The following is a 12,223-nucleotide window of genomic DNA, read 5'->3' as shown; positions in this document are numbered from 1 at the left end:
CAGTTCCAAAGCAGTGAAATGTCCAAATCAAAGCACCATCAGAGATGCTTTCTTACCAAAGTCAGCTACTGGTGATCCTGGAGTCCTGTCATGTAGCAAAAATGGCAGCCAACCTCTGTAGAGGTCCCTGCTCTTAGCTCTAGAATCTACCATCTCCTGAAGCTCAGCTGTGGGCAACCAGACATAGAGCTCCTCTTTTTCCACGCATCCTCTTCAGTCTTAGCTGCTCCACTTTTTCCAGAGTTCAGCTGTGGGCTATCAGGCATATGGCTTGTCTCTTCTGTTTAGCTTCTCTGTGGGCCCAGTCTCTTTGGGCCTTCATGATGAAGTTTTGACTGCTAGCAATCCTCAAGTCCTCTCTCACATGGCAGGGTCAAAAATGGCAGCTTCCTTTCCCTTTGTTTCCATTTATAAAAAGCTCCAGTAAGAGGGAGGAGACCCAACTTGAGTCACACCTCACTGACAAAGTACAATCTAAAGGGTCCCATACCACAGAGGTGGATTACCTCCAGAACATTTCTTTTAGAGATTCATAAAATAACTTCAAAATGTCACAAAGATCTTAGAGGGAAATCTCAGTCTTTCACCACTGAGTATATTAGTGGTGGGTTTTTTCTATATGCCCTTTAACATGCTGAGGAAATTTTCTTCTATTCATATCATTTCAAGTATTTTTATCAAGAAAGGATACTGGATTTTCTCAAATGTCTTCTCTGTGTCAAGTGAGATGATAATGGGGATTCCCCCTTTGTTTTGTTAATGTGGTATATTACATCAGTTGGTATAGTGTTGGGCCAATCTTGTATAACTGGGATAAATCCCACTTGATTATGGTATATAATTATTTTAGTGTGGTGTTGGACTTGATTTGCTAATGTTTTTTTTTTGAGGATTTATGCATCTATATTGATTAGAGAAATGGGTCTGTAATTTTCTTTTCCTCCAGTATCTTTATCTGGCTTTGATATTTGGGAAATGTTTGCTCATAGAATGAGTTAGGTAGTGTTCCCTTTTCTTCAATTTTTTTGGGGAATTTGAGCAGAATTAATGTTAATTCTTCCTGCAATGCTTTGTAGAGTCACCTGTGAAATCATCAGTTCCTGGGCTTTTCATTGTTGGGAGGTGTTTGATAATTCATTCCATCTCTTTACTAGCACCTGATCTACTGAGATCCTCTGTTTCTTCTACAGTTATTGTAGGTTGTTTGTGTATTTCAAAGAATCTGTCCATGTCATCTATAACTTGTTGGCATCAGTTGTTCATAGTATCCTATGTATTTCTTTGGTGTCAGTAATAATGTCTGCCCTCTCATTTCTGATTTTATTTGCATATCCTCTTTTTTTCCTCTGTCAAACTAGTTAAACATTTACCAATTTTATTGATCTTTTCAAAGCTTTTGGTTTTGTGTTTTTTTAAAAAAAAATTCTCAACTTCACTTATTTCTGCTATATAAATAAATTATTTCTTTCCTTCTTGCTTTGAGATTAGTTTGCTGTTTTTTCCTACTTTTTTTTCAGGTGTGCACTTAGATCTTTGATTTTAACTATTTCTTCATTTGTTTTTCTGAGAAAAGCGTTCATTGCATAGTTTACCAGCATGGAGACTATAGGCAATCCTCAGAACAGTCTCCCCAAACAAGATGGGGTGCCAGGGGTTTTCACTGCCTGGGGATGATGGGCCAAGGTGTGTCTAAGCGTGTGGTGAAATGATGTGAGCCAATCCAGTTTGGAAATGCAGGTTTAACCAGTTTCTTCAAATTCAATGTACGCATTTAGGGCTATAACATTCTAACTCAGCACTGCCCTTGCTGCATTCTATACATTTTTTAAAAATTGTCTTTTATAATATATATTTTTATTAGAAATGTTGTGAGGTTACAAAACAATCATACATAATGTGCAGGCTTCTCATACATCACCCCTCCATCGACACCATGCATTGTTATGGAACATTTGTTAGAGATTTTTTTTTCTCCCCGTCCCCCCCCCCAGTTGTCTGTTCTCTGTGTCTATTTGCTATGTTCTTCTTTGTCTGCTTCTGTTGTTGTTAGCAGCATGGGAATCTGTGTTTCTTTTTGTTGCGTCATCTTGTTGTGTCAGCTCTCCGTGTGTGCGGCACATCCTTAAGTCCTTAAGGACTTTAAATGTGCCAACCCACTATCTTCCAGCATTCATATATCCTGATGAGAAAGTCGCTGTTCATCTTATTGGGGATCCCTTGCATGTGAAAAGTCACTTCTCTCTTGCTTTCAAATCTTCTGTCTTTGGATTTTGACATTTTTACGATGTGTCTTGATGTAGATCTCTTAGTGACTATCCTGCTTGGAGTTCATTAAGCTTTCCTGATATATATATTCATGCCTTTCATCAGACTGGGGAAATTTTCAGGTATTATGTCTCCAAATACTTGTTCTGTCCCTTTCTCTCTCTCTCTTGTTCTTTGGAAACTCCAAAAATGTGCATGTTGAAATGCTTGGTGGTATCCCTTAGTTGACTCAGGTTCTGTTCCTTTATCTTCATTTTTTTCTTTCTGCTCCTTATACTTGATAATTTCAATTATCACATCTTCAAGGTCACTGATTCTTCTGCCTGTTCAAATCTGCTAATGAATCCATCTAACCAGTTTTTCATTTTAATTACATTTTAATTTGCAGCGCCAAAATTTGTTTGCCTCTTTACCATAATTTCTATTTCTATTTTTAATGTTTTCCTAATTTCCTAAGTTCTTTGTATATGAATTCCTTTAGCTCACTTAACATATTTAAGACAGGTGACTTACAGTCTTTGACTAATAGCTCCAATGTTTGAGCCTCCTCAGATAGTTCTTAGAAAATTCTATTTTTCCTGCAAATGGCCCAAACTTGCCTATTTCTTTGTGTATTTGTAATTTTTTGTTGAGAAGTGGACATTCTGATTACTATGTGGTCATTAGTCTAGAAATCTCCTTCCCTGGGATTGTTAGTTTTTGTTGTTGTTGAGAGCTGGAGCCATCAATTTGTGGTTTTTTAAATAATGCTCTTTGTTCTCAAATGGGGAATGGAAGGAGGAAAGAAAAAAAAATAGGTTCTGATTCTTTAAGACTTCTCTGCCACCCTCCCCAGAAGGGGGCCGGAACAATGGTTGCCCTCAGAGCCAGTCCACCACAGATCTGAAGCAGGGCATTCGATGCAGTGATCAGTGATCAGAGCACACACCCCTGGAATGTGGAGGACCAGGTCACCCTGGCACCAGCAAGTCGGACCAGGAGCCAGACTGCGGCCCCCACTGCTGCCTCCCACGGGGCTGGAGGACTGGGGATGGCAGCCTCTGCACAGAGGGCGAAATCCATTAATACTTACCAACAGTTACCAATCTCTTCCTCCAGCTCTTCCCTGGGTGCAGCACAGTGTTCCTCTAGATACCAGAGTTCCAAAATAGTTGATTCAGACAGTTCCTGCTAGTTCAACAATTGTTTTGGTGGAGGACTGATACCTGGTGCTCCTTACTCTGCCATCTTTCCATAACTGTCCCTTTATTAAATAGAATGTTCACCACACTGCAGGCATGGGAAATCAACTTACCGTAATACACCTTGCTGTGTCTTATTGTAAAGAAACAGATCAGAACACCAACCATCAGAGAGAACTGTATTTAGTCAGGGTGAGCAGTTTGGTGGAACCTGTTTCAAAAGTGTGCACACATGGATGTGCACAAATGCACACACACACTGTGTCACAGTACCGCATATTCTCACTGTGGGTAATGATCAGAAAAGCCACTGTCACAGACAACAGTCCGAGAAAGTCTACTAATGTGACACATAAGGGAGTGAGCCTGAGGCTGTCTGGGAACAATGAGGACCAGGCTCTGCGTGGAAGCAGCTTGACTGGCTCGAGCAGCAGCAAGGAGGGCAGTGCCTCTAGATGGGATCCAAGAGGCAGCCAGAGGTCATGCCACAGTGCCTTTCAGGCCATATGAAAACTTTGGATTTTATTCCTAGAAACGTGCAATACTGGGAAGGAGGAGATCTGACTTACATTGAAACAGATCCATCCAGCTGCTGAGTAGAGACAGATTCTAGGAAGCAGAGATGAAAGCAAAAAGAAGCATAGGAATCCAGCAATGACAAGAGACTGAACAGGGAGAATCACTGAGAAAGGAAGAAATGGATTCTAAATAACAGAGTTTGAAAGAAGAGCCCACAGAATGTGCTGATAGTTGAGAATATGAGGCATGGGTGAAAGAGAAGTTCAGATTTACTTCTGGGATTTTAGCCAGAGAAAGTCATTCACTCTTTCTCTCTGATATACAAACTTATAGACAAAGGACTAGACAAAAGAATACATATTTCTCAAACACCCACAGAACATTAATAATTATTATGTATTAAACCACAATGAAACTCTTGGTAATAAAACAAAAAAACGATACGGCCATATTGCCTGACCACAATGCCATAAAACTAAAAATTAACTGCAAAAATTATAATGGAGACATAATCTGACCACTCAGAAATTAAAGAATATTCTTCCAAAGAATTCTTGAGTTAAAATCAAATAAAAACAAAGATTACAGACTGCTTAGAAATGATGGAGTGAAGCAACACTCAAAATGACTTAGAAAAGCAGGGCACAGAAAGAACTGATGGCTCCAAATATATTAATTTAGAAAGAAAATTTTAAAAATAAACATGCAACTCAAGAAACTAGAGAAAGGCTAAAGGAACCCCTCTCCGCATTCCAAGCATGAGGGCTGTGAAAAAGGCCTAGATTTACAGAAGTGGGCAAAGAGAAGAAATGGGGACTGCTCACTCTGAGTTTCTAAACTGAGTTTAATGTAAGTTTAAATTGGCACATGTTTGGAGGAGAATAAAACAATTTCTATTTAAATACGCACAGGTATAGGTAAAAACCTGTTCACTGTAAGACTTCAAAACAGTGAAAAGTTAAAAAACAAACAAAAAGGAAAATAATGAAATACTATGCAGTCATTTTAAAAGAGTATAGATGTGCCCAAAATATAATGCTGATTAAGGAAACACCATTTATGTAAAAAAATAAATAATAACACATATAGAACAGGTACCCACTGGCTGCTGTCATCTTTGGCAAACAGGATTTGGGGGACCATCATGTTCTACATTGTGACTTTACATACTGTTTGAGTTTTACATAACTATACTATAATTATAATAAAAAAGAAAGCAGTTTTGGTATTTTAAAATGTCAGATAAAATACACATTTTAGAGGCTAGTCTCCAAAAGAACAATCATTTTTAACTAAGTAATGAGTTAAACTGACACATTTTATAGATGGGACAAAAGGCACTGTTTTAAGTCTACTGCAGCAGGAATCCATTTTAAACATATTTTCTGAACAACCTTCTTAATTAAATAGAACACTTATTGAAAACACACAAACAAACAAAAAACCCTATCATCCCCTGAAGGACTTTGTATAATACTGAAGAAATCTATTTAACCTCATTTTCATTTTAAGGACCATAGCACAATTCAACAAGCTAAGAATAAGGTAATCTATGATGAAGAAAGAAAGTTTTAAAAACCAATTACTAATTATACTTTTTTTTTTTTTTAGGGCAGTTGTATATTTATAGAAAAATCATGCAGAAAGTATGGAGTTCCCACTTAAACCCCACTCACACACGCAGTTTTCCTTATTGACATTTTGTATTAGTGTGGTACATTTGCTACAAATATGATAAAGAAAGCAAGTTTTAAAAACCAATTACTGGGAAGCAGCTGTGGCTCAATCAGCTGGGCTCCCGTCTACCATGTGGGAAGCCCTGGGTTCGTGTCCCAGGGCCTCCTTGTGAAGGCAGGCTCGCCCACACGCTGTAGAGCGCCACCCAGCCCACAAGCGCTGCAGAGAGCTGACTCAGCAAGGTGACACAACAAAAAGGGAGACAAGCAAAAACGCAGAAGGATGTGGACACAGAGAGCAGACAGCAAGCAAGCTGCAAAGAGGAGGGGGAGGAAATAAATAAAAGAAAAACAATTACTAATATTACCTTCTTTTAAAAAGCAGTTGTAGATTTATAGAAAAATCATGCAGAAAGTAGAGAGTTCCCACTTAACCCCCATTCACACATGCAGTTTTCCTTGTTGACATTTCGTATTAGTATGGTACATTTGCTTCAATTGATGAACCTATATTATTATATTATTACCTGAAGTCCATAGTTTCCACTAAAGGCTCACTCTTTGTATTGTACAGTTCTATGGTTTTTTTAAAAAAATGTATTGTGGTAACATATATACAACATAAAACTTCCCATTTCAACCACTTTCTTTTTGGTTTTAACATTTAACTGAATCAATTTTATTGATACATATTATTAATAATAAAGAATACAATCCATTCAAAGTATATAATCAATGGTATTTGGCATAATCACATATATGTGTACTAAACACTTCAATCATTATTAGAGCATTTTCATTATGTCAATAATAATAATAATAAAATAAAAGCAAACAAACACTAACTGTATTTTGATTACTCAGAAACCTTATAAGATATTCTAGTTATCTTAGCAAAATGAATGAAAATTTTAGACACCACAAATTGTCATTTAATTTGAGAATCAAATATCAGATTTAAAAGGAAATACTACTGTGATTAATATTCAGATACTACAGATTCCAACTTACATGTTTTGAAAGTAAAACTGTGCGACAAGGAACTTTACAAATCAAACATTCATTCTTTTCACCTATAAAATAAAAGAAAATTTTACTATTATTACACTGATTAGTGCTTTTATATATGTACAAACACAGACTTTAAATTACAACAGTTATTTAACAAATATATATAGGATTACAGCACTTGAATTTTTTCACGTTCAGACAGCGGATGAGACTGTATGGATATAGTTGAAGAGATATACCACTAAATTTTTTTTCAGCTTTGCAAATAAGCCCCCAAAATAGTGACCACAAAGATACTTAATTAAGCTCAAATCTAGCCTAGATTAGATTTTATAGTGATATCTTAAAACAGCTCTTCAACCCCCACCTAATGGATAAGTAAATTTTGTTATGCCCATGTCTTACCTCTACAACAACCACTGCAGGAGGCATCCAAACATTCAGAAAAGACCACGCACTCACGCATTCAGTAAACACGTTATTGTGCCCCTCGCACCCATAGGGCAGTGCCGGCATGGAAGAATGGGAGGGCGACGTGCTCTGCCTTCGGCATCCAGCTAACGCGTGCCTCCCATCTCCAGGACCTTCCCCCAGATCGAGTGCCTTCGAGCTCCTACTTCCCACCTTCCTCCCCACAAGAATCTAAGCACCGGGAACACCTCGACTGCGTGACCAGCCCAATCGCTTCAGCCTTGCAATTCCTGTCTCCTCACACAGGATGACACCTGCACTCCACTTCACCCTGGACAGAAGCCAATCTCGGAAATCCTGTTCTCCTGCCCCTCATTCTCTAGTCGGGCTAACATGCTCTTTCCTCAAGAGCAGCAAATTCTCTTCTCTGTGCCCTGCCACCGTGTCACGCTTTCCAAGCTTCACTTCTTCACCACCCAGCTCGGATCCTTGGCCGACCACGTTGGCACTGTAGTTTCTTTGTTCCTTGCCCTTCCAGAGAACACACTCAGTCGGTGCCCAAACCCAGAGACACCCAACTGCCTGCTTTTCCCTCCTCTTTTGGTCCAGTGCAGCTAAGAAAGGGGGAGAAATCGCTTAACTGGATTTACAGATGTAAAGTGGATTTACAGATTTAGGGGTTCCAGTGCTATTGAGTCCTCAGTGCAGTGCACTGGGCAATCCTTCCACTTCTCCTGGTTGGTTGTTGTTTTTATCATTCCCAGGGGGTGTTAAACAAACCCCCTCATATTATCTACGGAGAAAAAGGCTGCCCCCAATCATAACAAAAAGTATTCACTGCCTTCTTACTGTCTTGGGAAGGCCCCTTCTCCAACCCCAGCTGAATCCCTCCACCTCTATGTTCAGACTCCTCTTGTATCCAGAGCACCTTACACACAGCACGTGCGGAAAAAAGGGTGTCCTTTCTGTGGGATGTGTGGATTCTAACATCCTTTCCTCTCTCCCTACAAAGATATTCAGGTTGCTTCCATTCTAACCACACCCACCCCCAGCAATGTGCTTCCCGCCTTCTATTTTTGTCTATTGCTGACTCTGCTGAAAAGGATGGTCTGAAGCGAGGAAAGTTCTCTTATGCACAATCACAGAAGCTGGGGAGTGAAAGATTAACAGAGTTGACTCAAAGAGACCAACAAGTTCTACTGGGGGAAGAGGGGTCAAGAATATAACAGAGAGGAAAATATTTAACAGACAAAAAAGTTGACACAATACATAAATAGCACTTACAAATCAATTTTTAAACTCCCTCCAATAAAAGGATGTTAAAGGACCCGAAAAGTGCAAACAGCCAATAAATATGTGAAAAAAATCAAGGTCACAAAAGACACGCAAAAGGGGGAGGGGGACAAGCACTCACACACTCGGGCTGGGAACATGAAGCAGCACACTCTTTCTGGAGGGCAGTTTGTTTACATGCGTCAGTTTTAATGTGCACACCTTCAGTCTAGCAATTCTACCTCTAAGAATATATCCAAAGGAGAAAAGTGAGTGAACAACTATTTCAAGCAGGGTTAAGTGATATTTTCATAGCAGAATACTAGAAAATATAAATGTATTTTAATAGGAAATTAGCTAAATTAAGTATGATTCTGTAACTACAAGATGTATTATGCTGTCTTAAAAATGACAATACAGATATTATTTTTTAAATCTCTTTATTTTGGTAGAGAGGTATTTTAATATGGAAAGTCAGCCATGTCCTATTAAATATTAAAGTAGATTACTAAATGTTATTTGTGCTCTATCATTTTTACTTTAAACCTCTCAATCTATGGGGAAAATTCTGGAAGGAAATCTATCAAAGTTTATCGAGGGTTTAATTCTGAGCAATGCCAGTGCCTTGCCCAGAGCCCCCATTCCTCACCAGTGTTACACGTTCCCTCATTTGGTGTGCTCCCAAAGGCCCCAAGTACCTGGCAATCCACTCCCCTGCCTCAGGCCCTTAATCAACCACCTGCCAACACTGGGTACTGCCAGTGGCTTCCTCAAAGAGCCACCATCCCTGAGCCTTCTATTCCTGCAACCCAACACCCATCCCTATCATTCCAAAATGATTACCTAAGGTCACCATGATACTCTCAAGCATTTGCCTCTTTGGCTTCACTGGGACAACTAGTTCATCAATTCCTCTACTTTCTTTCCTCCTCCAACAGCCTTCTCCTATCTTCACTTTGCTTCTTTAAAAAATGCTCTTCCCAACTTTTTCCAACCTCAACCCTCTCCTCACTCCAATATCTTCAATTATTATCACTTGATAATGGCCGCCCCAACATATTCCTGGATATCTTGATGTCCAGACCCAGATACTCAACGGCTCCATCTCTCCACTTGGATGGCTCTCAAATACACGTCAAACAGTGCCCAAAGGTGAGCTCATCAGTTTGAAACTCAATCCTGCTGCCCCATCTCCGGTGAAAACTGCAGTATTTACCCTGCTCGGTTCTGCTAGCCAGAAATCTAGCCGCCTTCCTCGGTTCGTGCTGAATCTACCTAATTCTCCCAAACTCGTCACTTCTCTCCATTTCCACTGCCCCATTCTGTCCAGATCCCTATCATCTCCCATTTGCTCTACTGCACAGCCACTTCTGCCATTTCTATTTCCTTCTAAACTATACTTCATCCAGCTGTCAGAGAGAGTTAAAAAACAAAAAACAAAAAAAAACCTGAGACTTGGAAATTCCATTCCTAAGTTTACACCCAACAGAAAAGTGTGCCTATGCTCACCCAAAGATGGTAACAAGGTTGTCCTCAGCAGGACTGCTGGTAATAGTCCCAAACTTGAAACAACATGACTGTCCATCAACAGCAGCACAGCAGGATTGATGGATTAGTGTATTTTCATACAACAGAATACTACACAGCAGTCAACACTAACAAACTATAACTGTTATGTAAACACATGGGTAAGTTTCATTAATATACTGCTCCATAACAGAACCCAATAACCGCTGTAAGTCAGGACAGTGGTTATCCTTGAGGGGGTGCTGAAGGGAAGAAGGCAGAAGGGGCTTCTGAGGGAGTGGTGAAGCACTGTGCCTTAACTTGAAAGGTGGCTTCAAAGACAAGTTCACTTTGTAAAAATGCACTGTGCTTTGCACTGATGCTTTATTCCTTAAAAAAAAAAAAAAAAAAGTTTCCCCTGTCCACAGCCAAGATCCTTTACACAACTCAAAGCCTGGCATGCTTTGGCTTAGTAAGCCAGTCTCTACTCCAGCTTTTCCGGAATTCTTCAGCTCCTCGCACCTCTCCTCCCTCCTCCCAAGGCACGTGCCTCTGCCTAGGATGCCCGCCCTCCGCTCTGCATCCAGGTCCCCGAGGCCGCTCTGCATCCAGGTCCCAGCTTCGCCTCCGCCTGACCTGGACAGCGAGCGCCGCCGAAGCGTCTGCGCTTGGAAGCAGCACCTAGCGGGGGTTATCGGGGAATGCCCGCCTTCCCGACGGGGCGGGGAATGGGTGTGTCTCGTTCGCTGCCACACTCCCGGGGCTAAGACCTGAGAGGGCGGGCTGGCAGGCTCCCAGGCCCGAGGGGCGCAGCTTCCAGCCCCGCACCCCCGCTGGGTGCGGTCCGGCCTCGGCCACTGTCGGCAGAACCCACGAGGTACCGAGCGGGACACCCTGACGCCCTCCCCGGGGCCAGTCCCCAGTCACGATCCGCGGCCCCGCCACCACGCGGCCACGCGGCGCACAAGGGCCGCCCCCGCCGCCCCCACCCACGAGGCCCCGCGCGGGCCCGGAGCCGGCCTGCTGGGAGGCCTGGCCCGCCTGACCTTTGCCCAGGCAGTCGTCGCAGTACACATGCCCGCAGCTGGTCAGACTGAAGAGCGAAGTACGGCAGGGAGGCCGGAAGCAGCGATTACAGAACACCCAGCTGGCCATTCCCCGCCTCGGAGCCCGCGGAGGACGAAGAGGACAAAAAAGGGGGGAACCCCGGGGGAACCCCGCGCCTGCGCACACGGCGTTCGGGAACCTCGCGCCTGCGCGCACGGCCCCGCCCAACACTCCGCGCCTGCGCACCAGCTTGCGACGCCAGCTCCCGCCAAACCCCGCGTGTTGGGAAGTACCAACCGAGGAAGGGGGGAGGGCGTGACTTTGGTTTTCCTCCCCGTGTGTTGTTTTGGCTGGAAGTAGGAGCACGAGGAACACGCAGAAGAGGAACTGGAATCTGCCATCCCATCATTATAGTTCTCAGTGCTCCTCCCATGAACAGCATGTGGGAATGCAGGCTCAGACCTGCTGTCCCCCCCAGGACACCGATGGTGGGGCGCTCCGGCACAGCGGGTGCGGTCCGGGCGCACCGAGGTGGACTGGCGGCCTGGGCGGGCGTCCGGCGACCGCGCGGGCATCAGGGGACAGGATGGGCGAGGGTGGGGGCTGGGGGTCGGGGTGGGCGTCAGGGGACGGGGTGGGCAAGGATGGGGGCTGGCGGCCAGGCCATCCAGAGTCCGAGCTGGAGGACTGGGGGAGCAGGGTGGGAGCATCGGAGTGACCAAGACCTGCCAGACCGACTAGGGGGGCGGGGGAGGACGGGGCACCGGCTGGACCCTGCGGTCGAGGTGGACCAGGGCAGGGCAGAGGCGGCTACATGCTTCTCACATTCACGTGTGTAGGTTATTTCCCTTATGAAAAGATATAAATAATAGGTGAGATTACCACTGGGGGAAGATAGGGGAAGAGACCTTTGTACTGTCTGCATCTTCCTGCGTGTGGAGTAAAACTATTTCAAAATTAAAATAAACAAATTGGATGGAACTTACTTCTTATAAGATTTACTCTCTTCACTTGGTGCCCCCAACCTTTGGAAGGGTGGACTTTCCACCCACTTGCAGACATGGATAAGACAGTCTCCAGAGCCCAGTGGGGGCCACTGTGAGCAAAGCCTGGTCAGGAAACCTTCTGGCCATTTACTTGTGTTGGAGAGAAAGGGAACAGTAGGAAAAGGCAGAGATTGAGAGTGACTGTTGGGAGCGGAGGGCAGTGAGTAAAGGAATACGGTCCAGTCCTGTAGCCACGAGCTGGTGGTCACTGAGCCCCTGAAATGAGGGTCGACCCGGCTGAGATGTGCCAAGAGCGTTCATTACATGTGGGGGTTCCAAGAGTTAATAT

The 12,223-nt window shown here is 43.2% G+C and overlaps 1 protein-coding gene across 5 annotated transcripts in view; it reads right to left on the bottom strand.

Annotated features, from left to right (window-relative positions):
- RNF212 (ring finger protein 212) overlaps positions 1–11,078 on the bottom strand; it is a 118,179-nt gene extending 107,101 nt beyond the window's left edge. For all 5 annotated transcript variants that reach the window (XM_023585183.2, XM_071217688.1, XM_004480399.4 and 2 more), the window contains exons 1-2: positions 10,888–11,078; positions 6,653–6,714 (exon numbers count right to left, since the gene is read on the bottom strand). In XM_023585183.2, the coding sequence (XP_023440951.1) occupies positions 6,653–6,714; positions 10,888–10,996 (171 nt within the window). In that variant the 5' untranslated portion in view covers positions 10,997–11,078. The remainder of the gene's footprint in view (positions 1–6,652; positions 6,715–10,887) is intronic.
- Between the last annotated feature and the right edge of the window lie 1,145 nt (positions 11,079–12,223).

The sequence above is a fragment of the Dasypus novemcinctus genome, chromosome 1 (genome assembly GCF_030445035.2).
Source record: "Dasypus novemcinctus isolate mDasNov1 chromosome 1, mDasNov1.1.hap2, whole genome shotgun sequence".
NCBI classification, from domain to species: Eukaryota; Metazoa; Chordata; class Mammalia; order Cingulata; family Dasypodidae; genus Dasypus; species Dasypus novemcinctus.
This window is presented reverse-complemented; position numbering and strand designations above follow the sequence as displayed.